Source organism: Olea europaea, chromosome 10 (genome assembly GCF_002742605.1).
Source record: "Olea europaea var. sylvestris chromosome 10, O_europaea_v1, whole genome shotgun sequence".
In the NCBI taxonomy this organism is placed as follows: Eukaryota; Viridiplantae; Streptophyta; class Magnoliopsida; order Lamiales; family Oleaceae; genus Olea; species Olea europaea.
Window position 1 is genome coordinate 15,782,755 of NC_036246.1, and position 22,405 is coordinate 15,805,159.

The 22,405-nt window shown below is 33.1% G+C and overlaps 2 protein-coding genes across 2 annotated transcripts; one reads left to right on the forward strand and one right to left on the reverse strand.

Annotated features, from left to right (window-relative positions):
* Positions 1-12,425: 12,425 nt before the first annotated feature.
* LOC111401367 (receptor protein-tyrosine kinase CEPR1-like) lies at positions 12,426-15,840 on the reverse strand. The gene is made up of 2 exons (XM_023029070.1): positions 13,151-15,840; positions 12,426-13,005 (listed from the first exon to the last, which is right to left on the reverse strand). Exons 1-2 carry the CDS (start codon positions 15,654-15,656, stop codon positions 12,629-12,631), a joined length of 2,883 nt encoding a protein of 960 aa, XP_022884838.1. The 5' UTR covers positions 15,657-15,840; the 3' UTR covers positions 12,426-12,628.
* Positions 15,841-20,089: 4,249 nt separating this feature from the next.
* LOC111400339 lies at positions 20,090-20,458 on the forward strand. Its single transcript, XM_023027753.1, has one exon. It carries the CDS (start codon positions 20,090-20,092, stop codon positions 20,456-20,458), a length of 369 nt encoding a protein of 122 aa, XP_022883521.1.
* The last annotated feature ends 1,947 nt before the right edge of the window (positions 20,459-22,405 follow it).

Genomic DNA, 22,405 nt, shown 5'->3' on the forward strand with positions numbered 1-22,405 from the left:
CCCCCACTAAACTAATATCCTGACTCCGTCCCTGCGTATATGTGTGTGTACATATACATAATTATTGATTTGCCTCCATTGTCGAGACTGGCACAACTCGACTTACAGAGGCAACATAGCCAAGCACATGAATTATAGCAGATTGATCGATCCCGATTGTCCTTTCATGTGTTGAACCGACTTCATGGTCAAATTCCATTACTGGATCAGATCTAATGGACCTGGGCCTACCAATTCATCTAGGGTGTCTTGGGCTGATAATTGGGCCAGTATAATGGAAATGGAATGCTCATAGCACTAAATATAACAAATAACAATTTTGAACACTACTACAGTATACTTCTGTTTAAATAAAATTCTATTTCCTATTATGCCCATATTTGATACAAATTTAAATTCAGATTTTAATATAAGTCAAAGTCAAATAATTAATTTTAATCATACATTTTATAAGACCCACAACTTTTCAACTACACATTTCAATATCTATTATCAAAATATATTAAAAATTTGATTTTAATCCCAACCAAACAGTGACTATGTCTTGTTATTTTCTGAAATTTTTTTAAATTTCGTTGGTTTGATCTTTCCACATACAAATTTTTGATAGTTGTGCGATACTTTTTTTGTTCAACACTAGTAAGACGCGCGTGCAAGACACATGACACAGTGCAGTTGACCATGTAATAGTGTAGATATATGTTTTTTTTTTTTGTGGTATTATTGAGAGACATTTCATATACAAAGATAAAATATAAAATAATACTATAATGAGATAACAAAAGGTGATTTATACATCTCAAAAGCTTCATTTCATACATGTTTAGGATCACGAGGATTGAAGGGAAGATGAATTCCTTGGTCTATACATTGATATATACGTTTGCATTATCTTTTAGTATAATTTTATATCTTATGGCTTAAGGAATGATATAAAGAATGTATGTCATTATGATATCATTCTTGGTAACATGAAGAATGATATTTGCTACAAATTTAGTTTGTAAATTGTTCAATAATCATCAAAAAAAGCAAAATAACATCAATGGAAATCATTAAAAATATCAAAGTACCTCTTGATAAGCAAATCTCCTGCATCATTCAGTTTTTTGAGCTAATCGAATCTTCTACATAACATACCTATATTTTTATTACAAAAATACATGAGTAAAATGATGAAAAAAAAAAATAAAAAAAATCCACCATTTGAATTTATAAAATTTTCCTGCAAAATTTCTAGAAATGAATATTAACCAAAACTTACTTTTTTCTCTCCAACTTGTGATTTACCAAAATGGTTGCACCAAAAGCTCCATGCCCAATCCACTTCAAGATCTCATCTCATGCATGGAAAGAACTCATGAACCTATAGAAATAAATACTACCTAAAAAATTCAGAAAATCGAATCCCTAATTTTAGCAAAACTAATTACATCTATACAAAACATAATTAAAACAACTCAAACAAAAAAAAAATAAAAAAAATTCACAACTCCAGTGGGAGAGGAGGTGGTAATGGTGAACGAATATCCATTCTGAACTTTCAATCATGTCGACAGTAGAACCACTCTTTTTGTACACGAGCTTTACATTTTCAAACACAACTCTCTCTCTCTCTCTCTCTCTCTCTCTCTCTCTTCATTAGAGAGAATGATAATATGTTCATGAGAATGCTATCTAATATGCTATATTTAGTTCAGTGCTTTATTTAAAAATATAAATCCACGCTCGTCGTATAAATAAGCTCAAGCAAAGGCTATTCATTTGACAAAAGAATTTTTGCGCTACTTATGCTACTGATCAACAGAACTTGCAGTTGGTGTAGCTAGTAAAATCAAAATCAAAATCAAAATAAGGCTTGTCTTTATAGAGTTGAGTGTCTGCTGTTTTTAGGTTGACCTCAACTAAATTCTTTTGAAGGTATTTTAACTTGAGATTTGAGAATAAAGGTAGCGTCGTTTCACCCATGTTATTAACTTTTCCTTGTTTGATGATACCTTATCACATCGTGTATTCCTTGCCTCCCAGCCATGAAAAGTCTACTGCATTAAGAGTCAAAGAATCACCATTAAAATACTTGCAGAAAGGTATCCAATTTGAAAAGGGGTTGCTGCTCATTTTGTATAAAAAGCTGATACAAGTGTAAATTAAAATAAAAAAAAAATTTAATAACAATTGATGGATTCATATATATCATAAACTTTCATCAAAATTACGAAAATTAAAATTTTATTGAAAACCAGGGACTCATCAATTGAAATTAAAATACTTGTCTGATGGAATCATCCATAAACTTTCACCTGTAAAATGAAATGTACAATTGTCTTATGCATTGCTCCTGAAAGATCCCAATGCCTTAATGGTTGCTATTTTAGAATGTATTGGTGGTAGAATGCAACAATAGCAACTCCAATGAATGGTCCAACCTAGAGAATCCATTGCATATTTATTTAAACAAAAGTGGTAAAAAATATTAGTCTGAATAACCCTTTTTAAAAGTTGAACCGATTACATGGCTGATAAAATTATTTAAATTATTATTTAAAAAACCCTTGTTTATTTTTTTTTATATCAAATATTCCACATGTCTAAATTTCATAAACAAGTGAAGATAAGACTTGAACTAATTATGTATATAAAGAGGCAAAAGTCGACATATATGGTCATCACAGAGATTGTCTTTGTTGTAGATTATAGCAGCTCCAAAGCTCCTAGTAGGTTTGATGCTAGTTCCAGTAATGGGGATGGTCACAAGGTGAACCATGAAAACAGCAAATCCAATGGAAAGTGGACCAATACCTTCATATATGTAAGAGATGAATCAAATTGAGAGAAATTTCAAGTTATTGTCGATAGTCGAGAGGCTTGACTCTTTCCCTCATAATTTTCAATTTTCTGAGTGAATCACCGAACCACCCTACTCGGCCCTTTTTATTGGCACTCAATTTATCTCAGAATATCCGCTGTTTTTCCCTTCTCAGCAAACTACTTAAGAAACTAACAACTAATCCGGTAATAAGAAAAAATTCGCTGCAACAGACCTACAGCATCAAGGGAGGCTTCCCTCTGACTACGAAATTCTAAACAAATTGTCACATAGCATGTTTTGTTTCAAAATCATTAGATATGATGCAAAGAGCAAAAAATTCTTCAGATTCTAACCTTATGCATGTTGTATGCCATGAAAGGAATGGTGCAAACGTCATTAAATAAAGGGCTAGCTTAAACAAAGAACATTAACAGAACTTGTACAATAAGGGGGGTATATTCAATTGAGACTTTTAATGACTTTTTGAGATTTAAAAAATCCAATTGAGATTTTTTGAGATTCTCTAAAAGTTACGGTGTATTCAATTGAGACTTTTAAAAACTTTTAAAAATTCTCTAAAAGTTACGATATATTCAATTAAAACTATTTAAAAGTCTTTATAAGTCTTAAGGTATTCAAATTCTAATGAAAAGTCTCCAGAGTACTAATTTTTAAGCAAAAAGTACTCATATAAAATTTTAAAATTTGTTTCTCATTAATCACAAGATTTTGGGAGACTTTCATTAAAAAAATAATAATAATAAAAATAAAAAATCTAATTTTCTTTTCTTTAACATTCTATGGATATGTATGATTAAAATTTATTTTTTTAATTGATTATATTTCATTTATCTTTCTCTCTCTCTCTCTCTCTCTCTCTCTTATTATTTATCTCTATTTTCTATGAAAAATTAAATTAGGTTCTTGAAACTTTTTTTTTCTTTTTTCATTCATTATTTTTTGTGTGAAAAATATCTATTTTTTAATTAAATTATAAAATTTTATATGAAAAATTATAATTAAATTTAAATATATTGATTTTTATTTATTTTTAAAAGTTACTACACTAATAATATTGAATCATATATAATTTTGATTATTATTTATTTAATTAATGTCTTAAATTTATTATTTTTTCAAATTTTTTTTATTATATGGAAAGAAGAAGGGGAATTGTGGGAATTAACACCATATATGTGAGAATTTTACACCGAATCTACATGAATTCTATTTCAAGTGAAAGTTTTCAAAAGTCTTTTGAATTCCACAAAAGTCTATAAAAGTTTAAAATATGTTTAAAATACAGAAGTAGATAGCTACACATCCCTTGAGACTTAGAGATGCATATGTTTATAATATTTCAAGTTGACGTTTCAGTTTTACCTAATCTTTCAACACTATTATTTCAATCCTTCGGAGAAATTCGTCTTATTCAACCACTTAACCACAAACGTTTGAAAGGTGTATAAAATCATAAGATTTTGGTGTTGTGATTGATTGAATAAAGTCAATATGTTCTAAAATCTATAATTAGATCTTTACGATTGTTGGCAAATGCTCATCCCTGTTAGCTCCATCTGAACCACAGTAACTAAAACCGATAAACCAAAAAAAGAAAAACAAGAAGATTGAGACTCGTAATTCCCTATCGATAGCAAGAAGCATCAATTATAACTCAATCAATTAAATCTAGACTAAAATATGAAAAAGTTAACAGTCCTTACTACCTTCACAACCTCAAACAAAAACATTTTTCCCATTCTGATTCTTATTTGCATAAAGCACAGATTACAGGCTGCAAAACCATAATAAAGGAATAACACATATAACTAAAATAATATTCATATACTTGTTTCTATAATTTCGAGTGAATTGTCCAAATGGTCACTGAACTTTGTAAAAAGTTTTCAAGGGATCACTGAACTTTAAAAATCACTTAAATGGTCACTGAATTTTGTAAAAGGTTTTTAAAGGGTCACTGAACCTTAAAAATCACCTAAATGGTTACTGAACTTTGCAAAAGGTTTCCACGAGATCACTAAATTCAGTGACCCCTGAAAAATCTTTTGCAAAGTTAAGTGACTATTTAATTGATTTTTAAAGTTCAGTGACCCCGTAGAAACCTTTTGCAAAGTTCAATGACTATTTAGGTGATTTTTAAAGTTCAGTGACCCTTTGAAAACCTTTTGCAAAGTTCAGTGACCATTTGAACAATTCACTCTATAATTTCACATCTATAGAGCGTTCATTAGGTCAAATTAACTCATGATTACAACTATAGAGTAGTCAATAAGTCAAATGAACTCACAATTTGCAGTATAATTATCTTCCCATCTAGCTCCACAGTCCTAATTTTCTATAGTAAAATAGAGCCAAAGACCTAAAAATAACTAAACTATTTTGTAATCTAATCAACATAAATAAAGGAAATATGAGAATAAAATTCCCAAAATCCACTTCAATTTTGCTAATATAGCTTTCAACATATAAATCATCCTGAAAGCATCAAAAATAGTATCATGTTCCACTGCACAATTCACCCCAAAGAAATTTCAATAACTTATTTTCCTTTTGTGATGCACCTCACCCCAGGCAGCCTAGCTTCTTAGGGTGCTTCAGATAAAAGTCAAAATAGGTTTCGTTTTGATTAAAGCGCCCAAATCTTTTTGGTTAATGAATTGAAGAGCTTGTTAGCGAACCATAAAATCCTAGCCAAGCCAGTGTCTATGAAAAGGCTTCACTTGTAAGGGTAGGACATTGAAAAGAAACCTTGATAAAGCATGTGCAGATGAAAAAATCATGCCTTTATTTATTGAAGAAATCGAATGCTCACTTTCCACCATCGCCTCTGGCGATATCTTCACATCCGACTAATTCTCATCATTACCATTGGCCAGATCAATGGATCAAACATCATCCTTTGCAGATTCTTGTATTACAACCTCACTTACCACATCCTATAGTTCCGACGAATCAACGGTTGATGAAGAAGATGCCCCCGTCTTTTAAGTCACTACAACAAAAAATACCTTTTGTAACGTTCAAAAAACGTTGTCGAAGATCTTTTGCAACGTTTGGGTGTATGTTGCAAGCCTCGGTGTTGTTGTGAAGTTGAAAGATATGGCAACTTTTTTCAATTGTTGCTCATATTACTTTTTGTAACGTTTTATACGTTGCAAATAACTTTTTGCAATGTTTTTTGATTGTTGCTAAAAACCAATTTGTAACATTTTTAAGGTGTTGTTAACACTACTTTTAGCAACGCTTAACCTATATGCAACATTTTTTAAAAGTTATCTTTAACTTATTTGCAACGTTTTTTTAGTGTCGTCTTTTCTCTAATTAATTTACAACCTCTTTCGCTGTTTTTTTAATTATTTCACATGTTTTTATATTAATCAATATATTTAGAGATTTTTTTTTTCAAATTTCTATACTAAAATATGCAAATTAAGCAACAAATTAAAGGTCCTTTTGATAGTACTTAAAACTGAGATTAAAATTTCATTACATATTTTTAGCCCATATAAAACACAAAATGGAAACAAATATCATTTTCTTCTTGCATCTCCATTTCATCAAACTATCTAGTGCATGAAATTGAGATTAAAATTTCATTACGTATTTTTTACCCATATAAAATACAAAATGGGAACAAATGTCATCTTCTTCTTGCATTATTAACATACTAACAGAATTCGCCTTGCCCAGTTCAAATTTAGGAAATTTGTTTGGTTTTACCTATAAAAAAATGAGATATAATCATGTCCTATTTTCCAAACATTGCAATAACCTTTCTCTTTCACAACGATTAGAAAACGTTGTGAAAGAGAAGTTTTTTATGCGACTCTTCATTAATGTTGCGAAAAACATTGCGAAAGAGAGTTTTTTGTAACGTTTAATAAACGTTGCTTAAGAAGTATGCACAACAGTTAATAAACGTTCTTAGGACAAATTTTTAACAACAGTTATTAAACGTTGCAAAAAAAATTTCGCAACACTAAATAAACATTGCAAAAAGGTAACATTAACAATATTCACCTAAAAAATGTTGTAAAATCTCAATTATGTCAACTAATAGCAACTTTCACATATTTGAACGTTGCGATAGACACCTTTAGCAACAGTCAATTAATAAATGTAACATTTTATGTGTTGGAAAAGATTATTTTTAATGTAGCGAGTCCAAACAACAAGCCGAACCTCAAAATCATTCAAAACTCACACAAAAAACAAAAACACAAAATTTCTCAAAATTTTAAAAGCTAAAAATTTCAAAAAAATAAAAATAAAATAAAAATCGTAAGTTTCATGGAAAGAAAGTGTTAGAGACATTGGTAGTTGCTTGGGGAAATAGAGAAAGATAGAAAAAAGAGAGATGGAACATACCAAAGAGATTGTCAAAGCGAGGAAAAAGAAATGGTGTGAAATTATAGTCAAGTACAAAATGATGTCATATTGGACGAACCCCTTTCAAAAGTTAGTATTGAAGAGAGAAGAGAACTGGATGTCACAGAGAGAGAAAAAAAGGGAAAGGGGGAATTAGGGTACGTTTGTTTTGCGTTTCTATTTTCTATTTTTAGTTTTGAATTCATTTTCTATTTTCTGTTTTGGTGGATTATTTTAAAATTTCAGAAAATATTGCGTTTTATTTGTCATTTTTAAAAACTATTTCTTGAAACTAAAAACTAGAAAACACATTTGATTTAAAAATTTTAGAAATAATTTTATGACTCTTTTTCAATTAATTTAATTATTTAGTAAAGCACATCAACTTTGCTAATATGGGATAAACAAACATAAATTTTAAAGTTAGTAAATTTTGAAGTAAATTGCTTTGATTATTAAGTAAGATTTATTGGAACTGATAGTTGACATTTTCTGATATGTTGCCATAATTGACACGCAGTAATAGTGTTTTGTATCTTGTGAATGGTATACTTTATTTTGTCAATTATTGTATCAAAAGATGTGTATATTTTTTATTTTCATGTTAATTTGAAATGTTGCAACAGACGAAACTTAAACTGGATAAGTTTCTTTCGAATCTTGTAGAATTTTCATTTATGATTCTTTTTACTGAATAGATATTTTAACTTTAAGTTTATTTTTGCAAAATAAATGGTCTTCATCATTTATGGGTTGATGAAAAAAGTTCTGGTGCTGGTCCCCGTTCGTTCTATTACAGATTTTCAACTGCTCGCAAGAAATTCATCAGCCTTGAGAAATTTTGAAGTTATTGACACCAAATGGTCTTTTACATTTGATATCAGTTAAGCAAAAAAACCATGTCTCATTATTGCCAGAAAAATTCCTTGCAAGAGTTTCATGTGTTACGATTAGTTCAAGAAAAATCAACCATTTTGTTTCACAAAATATGAAATAAGAAACTGAAGATGAAAGAAACATAAAAGAAAAATGCAAGAACACGATATTTTTGCTCTAAGGCAAGAGGTTCGGAATCGGAGTCCCTAATCTCCTTTTGAGCTTCCGCCACCGGAAGGAATCACTCTATTAACCGGAATCCCAAAGATTACAGTTCACAGTTCATGGCACTCAGGCGAAATCATATCAAGATTTCGCATACAACAACCCACAGAATATACATTGAACATCCACTCAAGGATCGAACCCTATGAAGCCACTCAAGATCTACTATGGGCTGTAATAACAATCAATCTACAGGGGGCTTTTGTTTGAGTTCAAAAGGAAATGAAGAACCAACAAAAATGAGAGAGAACAGAGAGTTCGAGAGAGAGGGGGCCGGTAAAAATGAAAAGTCACACGTTCCAAACCCTAGAAGCCAACACAATATAGAAGCAGCTGGAAGGTCTATCATCAATGGTGAGAGAGGTGACACTTGGCAAGATCTGGTGCATTTGTTCTTATTAACAAAAACGGGTTTTGATAAAAACACGTTTTTATCACAATCCGGTCAGCCCAGTTAGCCCAGCTCAAGTGACAAATGATCCAGCCCACAAGCCCATCAGTATTATTCCAGCCCAATCATCATTGTGCCACAATAGTTTTTCTCTACATCATGGTATACCACAATCCACACCTCTAGATGATTCTGCTTGTCTCTATCTTGGAGTTAGTCGTTATCAAGTTTATGTAACTTGTGCAATAGAAATTATTGCTGGTAAAGTGATTTTCTGTCGTAAACCTCAATAAAAAATTGATATATGTACATGTTTTAGTGCTTTACATAATGTAAGTTGGAATTTTACTTTGCAGGTATAGTTAAGTCTCTTCAAGCAATTAACTCGACTTCTTGGTATGAAATCATTTTAGGACTTAAGTGAGGGCTTGGACGAGGAACAAGATGAGACTCTTTGTAGTGCCTGTGGAGAGAACTATGCGTTAGATGAATTTTGGATATGCTATGATGTATGTGATTAGTGGTTCCAGGGTAAGTGCGTGAAGATTACACCAGCTAGAGCTGACAATATCAAAGCAGTAAGAGTGTTCATCGTGCAGTAACAAGATGGCCCGTGCTTGATGTGAAATATAAATCATACTACCTGTATTCTTGATAAACTTTTCATGTCTTTGCTGTTTAAGTCATTTCTTGTTTAGTGTTACATGTAGAATTAACCTTGAGAATGGTACTCTTTTTTATGTACCGACTATTAATACTTGAAATATGTGCAATACAATTTTACTTCTATGGCAATATGTTTCTTTTTAATTTTTTCCCATTATCAAAATTGTTAATTTCAATTGTCTTTTTGATTTTTGAAAATCGAAATATCAAATAAAATATTAGTAAGAACAAAAAGAATTAGCTATTAAAATATTGATATCAATGTTCACCAATCAAAGATTGGTTGCAAAAGCCTTTAAATCAGCCAACATTTCCATCAGTGACTACAATATGGTTGCTGGATGTCAACTACCAGTGACCACAGCGTTGGTCGCTAATGAGCTCAACTTCCACCGGCCACAAGTTGGTCGCTGGATGTCCACTACCAATGCCACAACGTTGGTCACTAATGACCTTAACATTTACTAACCACAAATCAACCAATTTTCCACTGTAATCAGCCACCAGGATTGAAACCTTTTGTGACCAATATTTGGTCGCTGTTAGTTAGACCATTAGTGACCAAAAGTTTTTGGTCGCTGAAAACCTCCACCGATGGTCTATTAGCGACCAGCCAACAACCACAATTATATGGTCGCTAAAGGTTTTTTCCTACCAAAGACCACCCTTTAATTGGTTGCTTGAACCATTTTTTTTGTAGTGATTCATAGGAGGGGTTTTCGTACAAAAAGGTTTTAAACTGGGGTGTTTATGTGATTTTCAATAGTTATGAAGGTATTCAAATAAGAAAACGCTTCTAAGGGGTTTTCTGCTATTAAGTATATATAATATTCTACCATAACCCTAGAAAAAAGTTAGCGCATCTCCCATGTAGAATTTGAACAATATAAGCAAACTTACAAAAGCTAGAATTTCTAGTTTCTCCATATTATAATTTCTTGTTCATCCCAGGTCCTCTTTATTTGTATCGTAGATCCTTAACTTTAAGACTTGATTAGTTTTGGTCTTCAATTCTTCAGATTGTACAGCTTCATTCCAATTTCATCCAAACTTGTCAAATTCGAGTTTATCCTAAATCAATCATAAAATTAAATTAAATATCTAATCATGAAAAGCACTCCCAAATGCAAATTTTTGGTGGCTCGAACAAGTGTAAATATACACTTATGTATTATATTGAAGATTTATTTTAAATATAATAAAAATCTGATGATTATTAAATTTCTCTATAAATAGGAAGCCAAGGAAAAAAGAAATGATGCGTAGAAAAAAGATAAACACATCCACGACAAAGAATCTAGGAGAAATTTCAAATTATGAAGAAGAAAAAAATGTCCCAAGTCTAAGATCGAAAAATTTCAAGAAGATCAAATATCTTCTTTAAATTCAAGTAAGTTCAAGTCAAGTCTTAAAAATCGAAGTTTTCTTAAAATCAAAGCAAATAAAATTCAATTCTTGAAGATCAAAGTCTTCCTTTAATCAAAGCCAAGTGCATAAATTCCAAAGAAGATCAAATGCTCGAAGTTTAGGAATCAACCCACGTGGCCCTTCAACAATTGGTCGCTTCTCCAAATCAAAGCCAAGTCCATAAATTCCAAAGAAGATCAAGTCATTGAAATTCAGGAATCAAGCCATGTGGCTCCTCTTCTTCAACATTCATATCGTTAATTAGAGGATTATGCATGAAAACAATCACAAGAGGATCAACCTACTATGTAATTTCTCAAAATCAATGTGTTATAGTTTTTATTCTTTCATACACGATATTTATTTTACACCATAGATTATTCGTCTAATTTCTGGTTGAACAGGATTTTCATCTTAATGTTTGAAGAATAGTTTTTGAACTAATATGGCAACCCAATCGAGTTCCTTTTTGTTACATCATGCTGGGGGAATAAGAAAAATTATATGAGCATTGTCTCTGGTTACATTATATACTTTTTGAAGGGCACTTATAATTTGTTTATGATTATTGCTAAAAATTCAATGTAATGAGTCATTTTTTGGGCAAAGAAGTATCTCATTGAATTATTGATGAATGGTTCTTTACTTTTCTTTATTGTTTGGACTCTCCACCATTACAAAAGAATTGTTGTTTGGATGAATCTCATTCTTCTAAGATGAATTCCACCCCACCACTTTACATAGTAAATATTCACTCACAAAAAAGAAAAAGAAACACATTCTAGCACACATTTATGCGTTTTTTTTTGTGGGTTTTGATATGATTTAATATTTTATTATAATTGCCAGTTGATCATAGTGTGCTTTCTTTATAACATATCCTCATGTGTGAAATAAATTAAGAATATTATTTATTCATTGAAGGAAGAAAATCAAAGCACACTATCTACGGTGAAACAAGCTTGATTCTTTTCTAGCATTTTAAAACACTGTTTTAGTCACTATATTTTTCACTTTGATCTCTTTCTTTCAACTGAATTTAAGCACTTTGTCTATCTCCATCTATCGAATTAAAAGAAATGCTAACATGATTATAAAAAATTATATGACACGACTAGGTAATTTTTTAGGGCAATTATATATTGTTACGGGCAAAACCCGTGAGGATTTTTTTCCTTACATATTAAGAAAATACTTATTTATTTGACAATATTAAAGTTACTCGTTAAACAAATAAATTATTTTTACAAAAAAAAATGTTTATTTTAAAACCTCTCCATAAAAATAAATTTTTAAAGCTTAGCTTAAGATGCACTTGGATGAAAAGAAGGGCCGTTGCCTTTTATAGTGTCCCCAGCTCAAGTGCATGGAGACAAATGCTCATCAACCCCATTTTTATTGCTTTTTCCAAAGTATATCAAATAAGCCTAAAATAGGACCCTCCACAATTCATATTCAAATTTTAAACGTAGAATCAAGAACCCCTTTCATGCACAAAAAGAAGTGCATTCGAATCAGAACCTAACAAATTTTCCTTTTCATTGAAACCTTCTTTTTAATTGGATTACACCCATGAAATAAAGAGGATAAGAACAAATTATATTTTCAAAAAGGCTAGAGAATTATTTCCCTTTGAGGGTCAATGAAAAATATAGATGCTATGCGTAGTAATAAAGCATTTATACATTTATCGAATTTCTTGTATATTCACAATATGCCAAAACGAAAAAGAGAAGGAAAAGAAGAAGAAGATATAAGCGAGATAGAATCTACGAATTATTGCCTAATAAGTGACTTTAACCCATAAGCACTAGCTGTTGTTGGACAAAATCAGCGATTATTTGTTCAGTACTAGTTCTCCCTTGTTAATCTACGACTTTATTTGGTGTTTCTTTGGACTTGTTTGGCGACTTACAACAATCAAATCGACAAGGGTCAGCCTCATGAAGCAATTGAACAACTTCGTTCATTGTTGGACGGAGTGTTGGTATTTGACACGTGCAACGTATCGCAATACGGAGTACCTTAATCATCTCGTCCTTGAATGATCCAGATACCCTTTTGTCTAAAATCTCCATCGTACCTTCTTTAGTCTCCACTTTGGTCAAAACCCAGTATATGATATTCTTGTTTTCTCCGAACTCTGCCTCTACGGGCTTCTTCCCCGTTATTAATTCCATTAGTACAACCCCGAAACTGTACACGTCACACTTGGTTGTCGCCTTGGAAGAGTATGCGTATTCTATCACAAGTGGATAAACCAAATTAGAGAAACAATGGAACCTAAAAGTATATTATGAAACTTACTAGTTCAAAATGAGAGGAAATCAGTAAAATTAGTAAGCATATAAAATAAATTATAAGCTAATTTGTATTAGGTGAACTACCTGGTGCCAAGTAACCATATGTCCCTGCAACAACAGTTGTGGTAGAATCTTTTGATCCCCTTGCTTGCAAAACCTTAGCAATTCCGAAGTCTGCAACCTTGGCCTGATAATCGATATCAAGTAGGATGTTGGTCGACTTGATGTCTCTGTGAATTATTGGTCGCATCAGATCATGGTGCAGATACGCCAATCCCCGCCCTATCCCAAGTGCAATCTGATGTCGAATAGGCCAATCCAAAACAATTTTTCCTTTATGAATTGCATCCCAAAGGTTTCCATTAGGCATGTACTCATAAACCAGCAAACTGCAGTCCAAACTCGAGAAGTAACAATACAACTTCACAATGTTCTTGTGCCTTATGCTTCCTAGAGTTTCAACTTCCGTTTTCAACTCCTTGTCCATAGTCAATTGATCCTCCAGTGAAGAATCTTTTGACTTTCGACTCATCAACTTCTTAACAGCAACAACTCCATTGTTCAACTCGATTTTGTACACTGATCCTGATCCTCCATATCCGACTATATTTTTATCTTCCAGGGATTCAATGATCTCGCGCTGATCAAAATACATTGGATGGAAATTTTTAACATCATACGAGTACACTGAGCATAAGGAGGTATCGTTGAGGTCCATCATCCTCCTTTCTTTACTAAACCATCGTTTCAGAAACAGGACGATACCTACAATAACAATTCCTACCGAAATTCCTATCACCCAAATACAGTTGATTTTCTTTCTGTTATAAACTTGTGAACAATGAGTGAAATTTGGGTTTGACGAATCAAGATCAACAGGTGTGCAGAGGCCTGGATTGCCTGAAAAACTTTCTAACAATCCTCCCTTTGCGAATGAGAGGGGAATGGGACCAGAAAGTAGATTGTTCGAAAAGTTCAATGAATTAGGTAACAATTCAGAGAGGCTTTCTGGGATACTCCCCGTCAAGAGATTGCTCGAAAGATCAAGTACATTAAGAGATTTAAGTGAAGAAAACGATACTGGGATGGAACAGTTTATTTTGTTACCTTGCAGTAACAACAAATTCAGCCTTCTTAGGTTGCCAATTTCAGAAGGTATTGGACCAGACAGGAGATTGTTGCTGAGATCAATTTTCACTAAATTGATTGCTAGAGAGATTTCAGAAGGTATAACACCAGAAATCCTGTTGCCCTGCATGAACAGCTCCGATAAATTCTTAGCATTTTGGATTATTGAGGGGATAGAGCCTGTTAACTGATTATATCCCACATCAATAATTGATGCATGAGGAAGAGCTAGAATCCCGTCTGGTATTTTCCCTTCCAAATTATTATTACTAACTCGAAACCGGATGAGAGACTCGCACTTTGAAAAGCTTTCGGGCAGTTCTCCAGAAAACATGTTCTGTAGGACAAGGAGATACATCAGTTTGCCACCACTGCACAAACCCTCTGGCAGATTTCCGGACAGCTGGTTTTCCGACAAGTCCAATCCAATGATGGCTGACGACGTGCCAAGACTCTGGGGGACTTCCCCTGTCAAGAAATTGTCGTAAAGGGATATCGTGTGCAAAGTTGTCGAGTTTGTGATAGTGACTGGAATTTCTCCCGAAAGACTGTTGTTGTAAAACTGCAAGAATTGAAGATTGGGAAGGAGGAAAATGGAGTGTGGAATTTCGCCTTTTAACTTATTGACAGACATGTCTAAGTCTACGAGTGCAGTGAGATTTCCGAGTTCCTCAGGTATTTCTCCTTCAAGTTTGTTATAGTAGAGCTCAAGCTGCCGCAAATTCTTCAGCCGGCCGAGTCCTTTCGGAATTCGGCCGGATAGGTAATTTCCACTCAATTCAAGATCAATCAGAGAAGTCATATTTCCTACTGAGGCTGGAATTTCGCCTTGCAGCATGCATGTTGTCAATATCATCGACTCAAGTTTTGTCAGCCTGGAAATATTCTCCGGCAGATACCATAAATCTAAACCGCCATTTTCATTGAAATTCAAGACCTCAAGATCAGTAAGATTGGTGACTGACAAAGGGAACTCACCTGTGAAGTGATTATATGAAAGATCAAGTACCCTCAAGGATTTCAAAGGGGACAAATCTGGTAACTTTCCAGTGAAATATACACGTGTCATGTTCAGTTCTTCCATGAGAGTACAGTTGGTGATGCCGCGGGGGAATCCGCCATGGAAGTTATTGTGGCCTAGGCGAAGAACGCGTAGTTTAGGCAAATAAGAGCATACTTGCTCAGGAAAGTTGCCAGAAAGAGACCATCCAGAGATGTCAATCTGAACAATGTTTCCTTGATCATCACAGCCAATTCCAGTGTAATTGCAATAGGAAAATCCTTTGTTGACATCCCAAATGATCAAAGAGTACCCTGAGAGTGACTTCTTCATAAGAGTCAAGAATTCAGATTGGCTAGTTGTGGTTGCCCGGCACGAGCTGAACGCAGATAATACGACTAAAAGAACCGAAAGAACGAAAAAAACACGTTGAAACGCCATCCTAGATGATTCAAGAGTCATTTTAGACTACTTGAGAATATCACTCAATTATGAAGGTGAAGGATAGGGAGAGGAAGAGAAAAATGGTAGTTATTTTGGTTGGTTCAAAGGAGAAGGATGAATTGAAGAAATATATAATTGGATTATTTGCTGGGAACATTGGGTTCTGTAGTAACCAGTAGAAAGCCTTGATGATTAAAAAGGGAGATTCTTGCAGTGGTGTTCCTAGTGAGATGGTGATGTGCATATTGGCATAAAGAAGCTTTAGTGTTTATACTCCCACTCACACGGTCGCAGAATAATGTCAACTGTAAAATTCGTCCTCGCTCACTGACCTTGAGCGAAATATCAAGGGAAATTGCACAAATGGTTTCAAACCTTTGCATATCTTGCATTTTGGGTACAAGCCTTTTAATCTTGGTGCAAATGGTTCCAAATTTTGGATTTTTGGAACAATTGGTCTTTTTGGATGAATTCCGTCCAACAAGACTATGAAGTGGAGTGGGGAGTACACTTCTTATTAAGGGGTTGTTTGATGTTCATTTTCCTCAAAAAATACATTTTAAAATAGTGTTATGATGAAAAATGTGTGGTTAAAAATAAGGAAAAGTTTTGAAATTGTGCGTAATAATATTTTATTGAAAAATATGTAGTTGAAATAGTGTTAAATCATTATTAAAGAATGTATTTTGATAGAAAAAAATGGGGCTCAAACAAGGGCTAGAGGTTGATTTGGAACATAGTACCAACTTTGACGAAAGTGGCAATTCTCTTCCTAACCAATTTCTTGTCCATATTTGTATCCAGCCTATAAGAGATTAAAAGTAAGTTGATAAGTGTTATACACATATCTAGGCCATTAGATTAAAGTATTTGTTAGTAATTTGAATGAGTTATAGCCCAATTTTTGTTGATTATGTTTGATAGGTTGAAGTCAATGTAAATTTGTGGATTTGGAAGAAAGGAATGAAAAATGTACGAAAATGAAGGAATTTCAAAGTTTGGGGATCAAAGTGTAAACATCCAATAGTTAATTCGGACCACAAAACAATGACTGAAGATCATATGACATCATTTTGATGCAATTGAAGGTCAAAGGAATTAAATAGAATTGAAGCATTTTCACAAATCAATTTCTAACCAAAGAAGTTATGCTTTAGATTTTTAGCCTTAATTTGAGATCTATTTTTCGTATAGAAAACATTTGAATTGGAAAATTTGTATATTTGAAAAAATTATAACTCTTTGAGTTAACTTTCCAATGCATTTTGAATCACCTCAATCAGAGTTCAGAAAAGAAAGTTATGACTAAACTATTAAAAGCTGTCTAGGGACAACATCGGGGAACGGCACGCGCTAACAAGCATTTTTTCCCGCTCTCGCGAGACCTTGATATGCATTTACTGAGAGCAAAATTATTAACTGGTGAGCGCATAATGAATTATATAGTGCATGAGCATGGGCCAAATTTTCTGTGACGGGCCAGTTTCCTTATTTTAATAAAATTCTACATGGAAACAATATATTGACATTCTCTACATACTTAAACATGCTCAAAACGTAAGGGAACCTCCCTTTTGACCTAAAAATCATATATTCTATGTATTTTGGAGGCGAAGAACGAGGCTAAGCTTCAAGATCAAGACGGATTGTGCAAGTTTATTGAAAAATATTCATCAATTTTCAAGATTCAAGTCAAGAAATTGAATTTTGCCACTTTCTTCATTATTTCTTCTTTCTGGTGAAATATATTTCTTGTATAATTTAATCATTAGAATGCTAGGCTAATTTTTCTATTGTATTGGATGAATGATGAACCTTATTGCATATTTGTTTTGATTTAAGACTATTAATTTAGTTATTTCTTGATTTCTTGATTGATTTTGCATACCCATTGTATTATTTAATTGATTGGCCACCAATTGAATAATTAGTTGCTTGTTCTAATGTTGGGAAACCCACAATAAGTTTAGAACGCAGCAAAATTAATATATGTAGATAAAATTAGAAATAATCTTTATCACATATGCCATCACATAGATAAACTGTAATTTAATGCAGTTTGGTCATATGAATTCGGACTAGGAATATGATTAGGTCATGATTAAAATAGACTTAATTTGTCTTGGAGAAGAGAATTAAATACACCAATGTTATCGATTGTCATGAAGGCATGAAATTAGCTATATTACGAATGAAGAATTAAAATAAATGAGAATAGGGGTATTTAAAATCCAATATAATCATTCACATATTTGACAAAACATTTTTTATTGTTTCCTTAGTTAAATAACAACAGAATCACATTTTGTGTGTCACAAACATCGAATTTAGTAATAACTAGTGAACTATAATAAAACATTATTCATTGTCCCATAAAACATTATTCATCGTGGGACGACAACTTATAACTCACTTCATTCTTATTTGTCAGCGATCCCGTAAGCTTGTAGATTTCACGGGGACAAGTTTTTGGAGCCGTTGTCAGGGAATAACGGATTTAATTTTATTTAGTAGTTAATACTAAATTTGGTTTTTTTTCTTTTTGTTTTTTTTAGACTTTAATTGAGATATCTGATCTTATCTTATTTTTAATTTTCACAGGTTTCCACCATTTTATGCAAGATCTTGACGAAATCGAGATTCTCCCAACAAATCTTGAGATCGAAAGGACCTTCAAGTAACTCCGAAGAGAACATAGAAGAGTAAGGGTAATGGTTGAGAATCAGAATCAGATTCAGGCTGCATGACAGAATAAAGCACTTTTGATTCAGCAACTACCTCCGGCTCAGCTTCTATTGGTTGGGAATTATGTGAATCTTTTGCTAGCACCGATTCAAACTCCGATTATCTATCCGCCCTTTGGACAAGCTAACTTCCACACCAGATGTCATAAACACTTTCAAAATCATCAAGATTGATGTTCAGCGAGAAAGCTATGGAAAATCCACACAAACACATTCAAGCTTTTACTATGTTATGTGACGTAATTAGCCATGAGGGGATGTCACGGGATGCATTTTGAATGCATCTATTTTCTTACACTTTGAAGGAGAGTGCGAAAAAATGGATGACGTCACAACCTCTTGGGAGCATTGTATCATGGAATGACATGGTACAAAAATTTATCATGAAATTCTTCCTACCATCTCGAGTCCATCAAATCAGAAACAAAGTATATCTTTTCAAGTAGAGTGACTTTGAGACATATCCAAAAACATGGGACAGGTTCAAAAGCGCATTTAGGAAGTGTCCAAATCTTGACATTCCTAAACTAGTGCAAATATATCTCTTCTACAATGAATTGCGCTCTGAATTCCTTAATATTGCAGATGATTCAGTGGGCGGATCGATTTTGACCAATGAGGTAGATGAAGCATATGATCTATTTGAAAGGATTGCAGAGAATCAGGCCAACTGGCCAATAGATAGGGAGGTTCCGAGGTAGGTAGCTAGAATGCATAATAAAGACTCAGTGACAGCTTTAGCAACACAAATAGAAGAAATAATGAAAAAACTTAACACTTTAATTCAATCTGTACACATGGTACATCATCCAACTCTAGTTTGTGCAGGTTATGGGACACATGACATCACTATAAGCTGCTTTTTAGCCTCTACTCATATGAACTACCAGCAGAGGTCAATTATGCCCAAAACTATCAAAGGCTAAATGGACCTTATCCATACAACTGCTATCTCAGTTTGAACAAGCATCCTAACTATGCGTGGGTAGATAATTCTGATCAGGTAAATCAGATAAGGGCTAATCCACCAGCGATTCAGCAACAAGAAAAAAAGAGGCAATCTTTGGAAGATCTACTTATAAAGTACATTACTAAGACTAAGACAGTGATATAGAATCAGCAAGCCTCTCTACATAACTTAGAAAATCAAGTGGGACATATAGCAGCTGATTAGACAATAGACCACAGAGTGACTTGCCTAGCGACATAGAGAAAAATCCACAAAAGCAGGTACTAGCAATTAAGGCGGTGAACTCTGAGATCAAAGAGCCACCATCATTCACTCCTGTTGCCGCGGTCAAGGCTTATGTGCCACCCATTCCATTCTCTTAGAGACTGCGAAGGCAGCAAACAATGCAGCAAGTTCAAGTCATCACTATTAAAAGTGGGGTTTAGCTACCGAATATTACTATAAGAAGGAACGAAACTGAGTGTACTTAGGTAACTACGAAGGGTAAAGAACAAGTGGAGTATTTCGAAGAATCAATATAAAAGGATCAGCAAATTTATTTGGACAGTCTACAAGTGGAGGTAAAAGCTCTTATCAAAGCACTTGTACACCCAATCCAATTTCCTCAAAGGCTGAAAAATAGCAAGTTGGAGAAGCAGTTCACAAAGTTCCTAGAAATTCTTGAAAAGCTGCATGTCAACATCCCTTTTATTGATGCAATCCTTCAAATTTCAAACTATTCCAAATTTCTGAAAGAGATGTTGACTAAGAAGAGGAAACTACCCGAGTATGAAACAATAACTTTATCTGAGGAGTGCAGTGTGATCATTCAGAACAGGATTCCTCCCAATCTTAAAGATCCAGGGAGTTTTACTCTATCTTGCTCCATAGGAAATTTACACGACATAAATTGTTTAATTGATCCAAGGGCAAATATTAATTTAATTCCCTTGCCTATTTACAGGAAACTGAGATTAGGAGATCCTAAGGCAGTGTCTATAATCCTTCAACTGGCGGATCGTTCACTGAAACACCCCTACAGAATAGTCGAAGACATGCTTATCAAGGTGGGGGAGTTCATTTTTCCAGCCGACTTCATCATCTTGGACATAGAAGAGGCATATTAGATGCCAATAATCCTAAGACGACCATTTTTGTCTAGAAGTCGAGCCTTGCTGGATTTTGAGGATTGCCAACAAGCATATGGTTACAAAAGCAACCCTCATACTTTGAGGATTGCCAACAAATGGATCATTGGGAAAGTTACAAAGACATGCCAAATGAAGGAGAAATTGATGGTAGGGACAACAATAAAAACTTGATTATGTGAAGGATGAAAGATAAAAGAAGGAAGTGCATAAAGCATAGGGTTGAAAATTCTCTTTTTAAGCTACCATAAAAACCCTAAAATTAATAGGAGTCAAGGTCAGGATTTTAAACAAGCACTTGCTAAGAGGCAACCCAATATTTCTATCCCTTTTATTTATAATGCTTTCTAGACTTGGGATAATTTAGAGTGGTTTTTAATTAATCATTAGGAACTCATCATATATTTCTCATTTTCCCTTAGGTCCTTGAGACTTAGTTGGTTTATTAGATGTTTGAGCTGAGTAACACGTGTTCCAAGTGCTTGATTTTTAATATACTATTTAATTGCATTGTCCAGGAACATGACATCCTGGAACACTTAATTGACAAAGGAGACAACGAGAGCAATAAGACAAACTAGCCATTGAATTTTATGCACATATCAGGGGTCTATTCTTTTCTTTTTCTTCCCCATCCCTTATATGTGGACTTAAAATTCAAGACATTGAGGGTAATGTCTATTATAAGTTTGGGGGTGAAAAAACATTGAGTTTGTACTGGTATGCATGCAAATTCGAGTGTAAAAAAATTGAAAATTAAAAAAAAAAAATTATTCTCAGCTTATTTTTGTGTGTGCTTGTGTGAGTTAGGTAAATTTGCCTACTATGATGTATATAATTGGAACCATATGTCAGGCTACGAGTTGTGAAAAAGTTACATGCTAGGGTTGATTTATAAGCATTCATGTAAAACTTGATATTTTTGGAGCACAAATTATGTTTTGCATCATGAAGGAATAATTTGATTCAAAATTTGAATAGGTTGAAAAAGAAAAATATAGTGAACCTCATTTATTAAATCCAAACAACCACTAAATTATACATTATTAAACCAAATTTAAAATAGTTTGGGAGTGATTGAACTGTTGTAGGAAAACATTGAGATAAATGTGAATTTCATGTGTGTTAAATTTTGTGTAGATTGTCTAAGGCCAATAAGATGAAAATTAGGTGAAAATCTTAAATTAGAGATTAATTTTTGAGAATATGTATTTAATAAGGGGCATTGCACTAATTATTGCGTAGAAAAATGAAAAAAAAAATTTGTCTTATTGTGAAGCGTCACTTTGTAGCCTTTATGATTCGAGTAATTAAGCTTATAAAGCTATCTAAAAATTTGGTGTCTTAAAGTCATATGACTTGAGAGTCATCGGCTAAAAGCTCGCTACATGGATCATTTAGAAAGCTTAATAAAGAAAGTCCACACATAAGATGTGAAAAAGAAAAAAATATATATAAAAAGGAAAAAAAATTTATTACATACCTTGATTAAATCCCAAACACTTGTTAGAGAAATAAAACTTTTAACAAGGGATTACTAGCCTAGTTAATTCTTAAAGGTCAAAGCAATAAAAAATAATGAGAATCCTTATTTGTTGATATCTTGAACTGCAATTAGTAAGATCTAACCAAGTTAGAGAGTGTGAGGAATAGTATATAAATTCAACTTTAGATCACACATTGGAAGAGAGTTAAATACATAAGTTTGGGGGTGTGAATCTCATGAGAGGAGAAATGATAAATTTGACTATTAAGGGTTAGGATTCGAATCACTTTATAAATTTATGATGATTGACATGAATTTTCACACGCACACGTCAGTTTTGCTTTGGTTATGTAGGAATTAATTTTAGCATTTTGATTTTGTAACAGTTCATAGTCTTATTACATATATGCCAGTCCTAAGACCTAAGGCAAATTATCTAA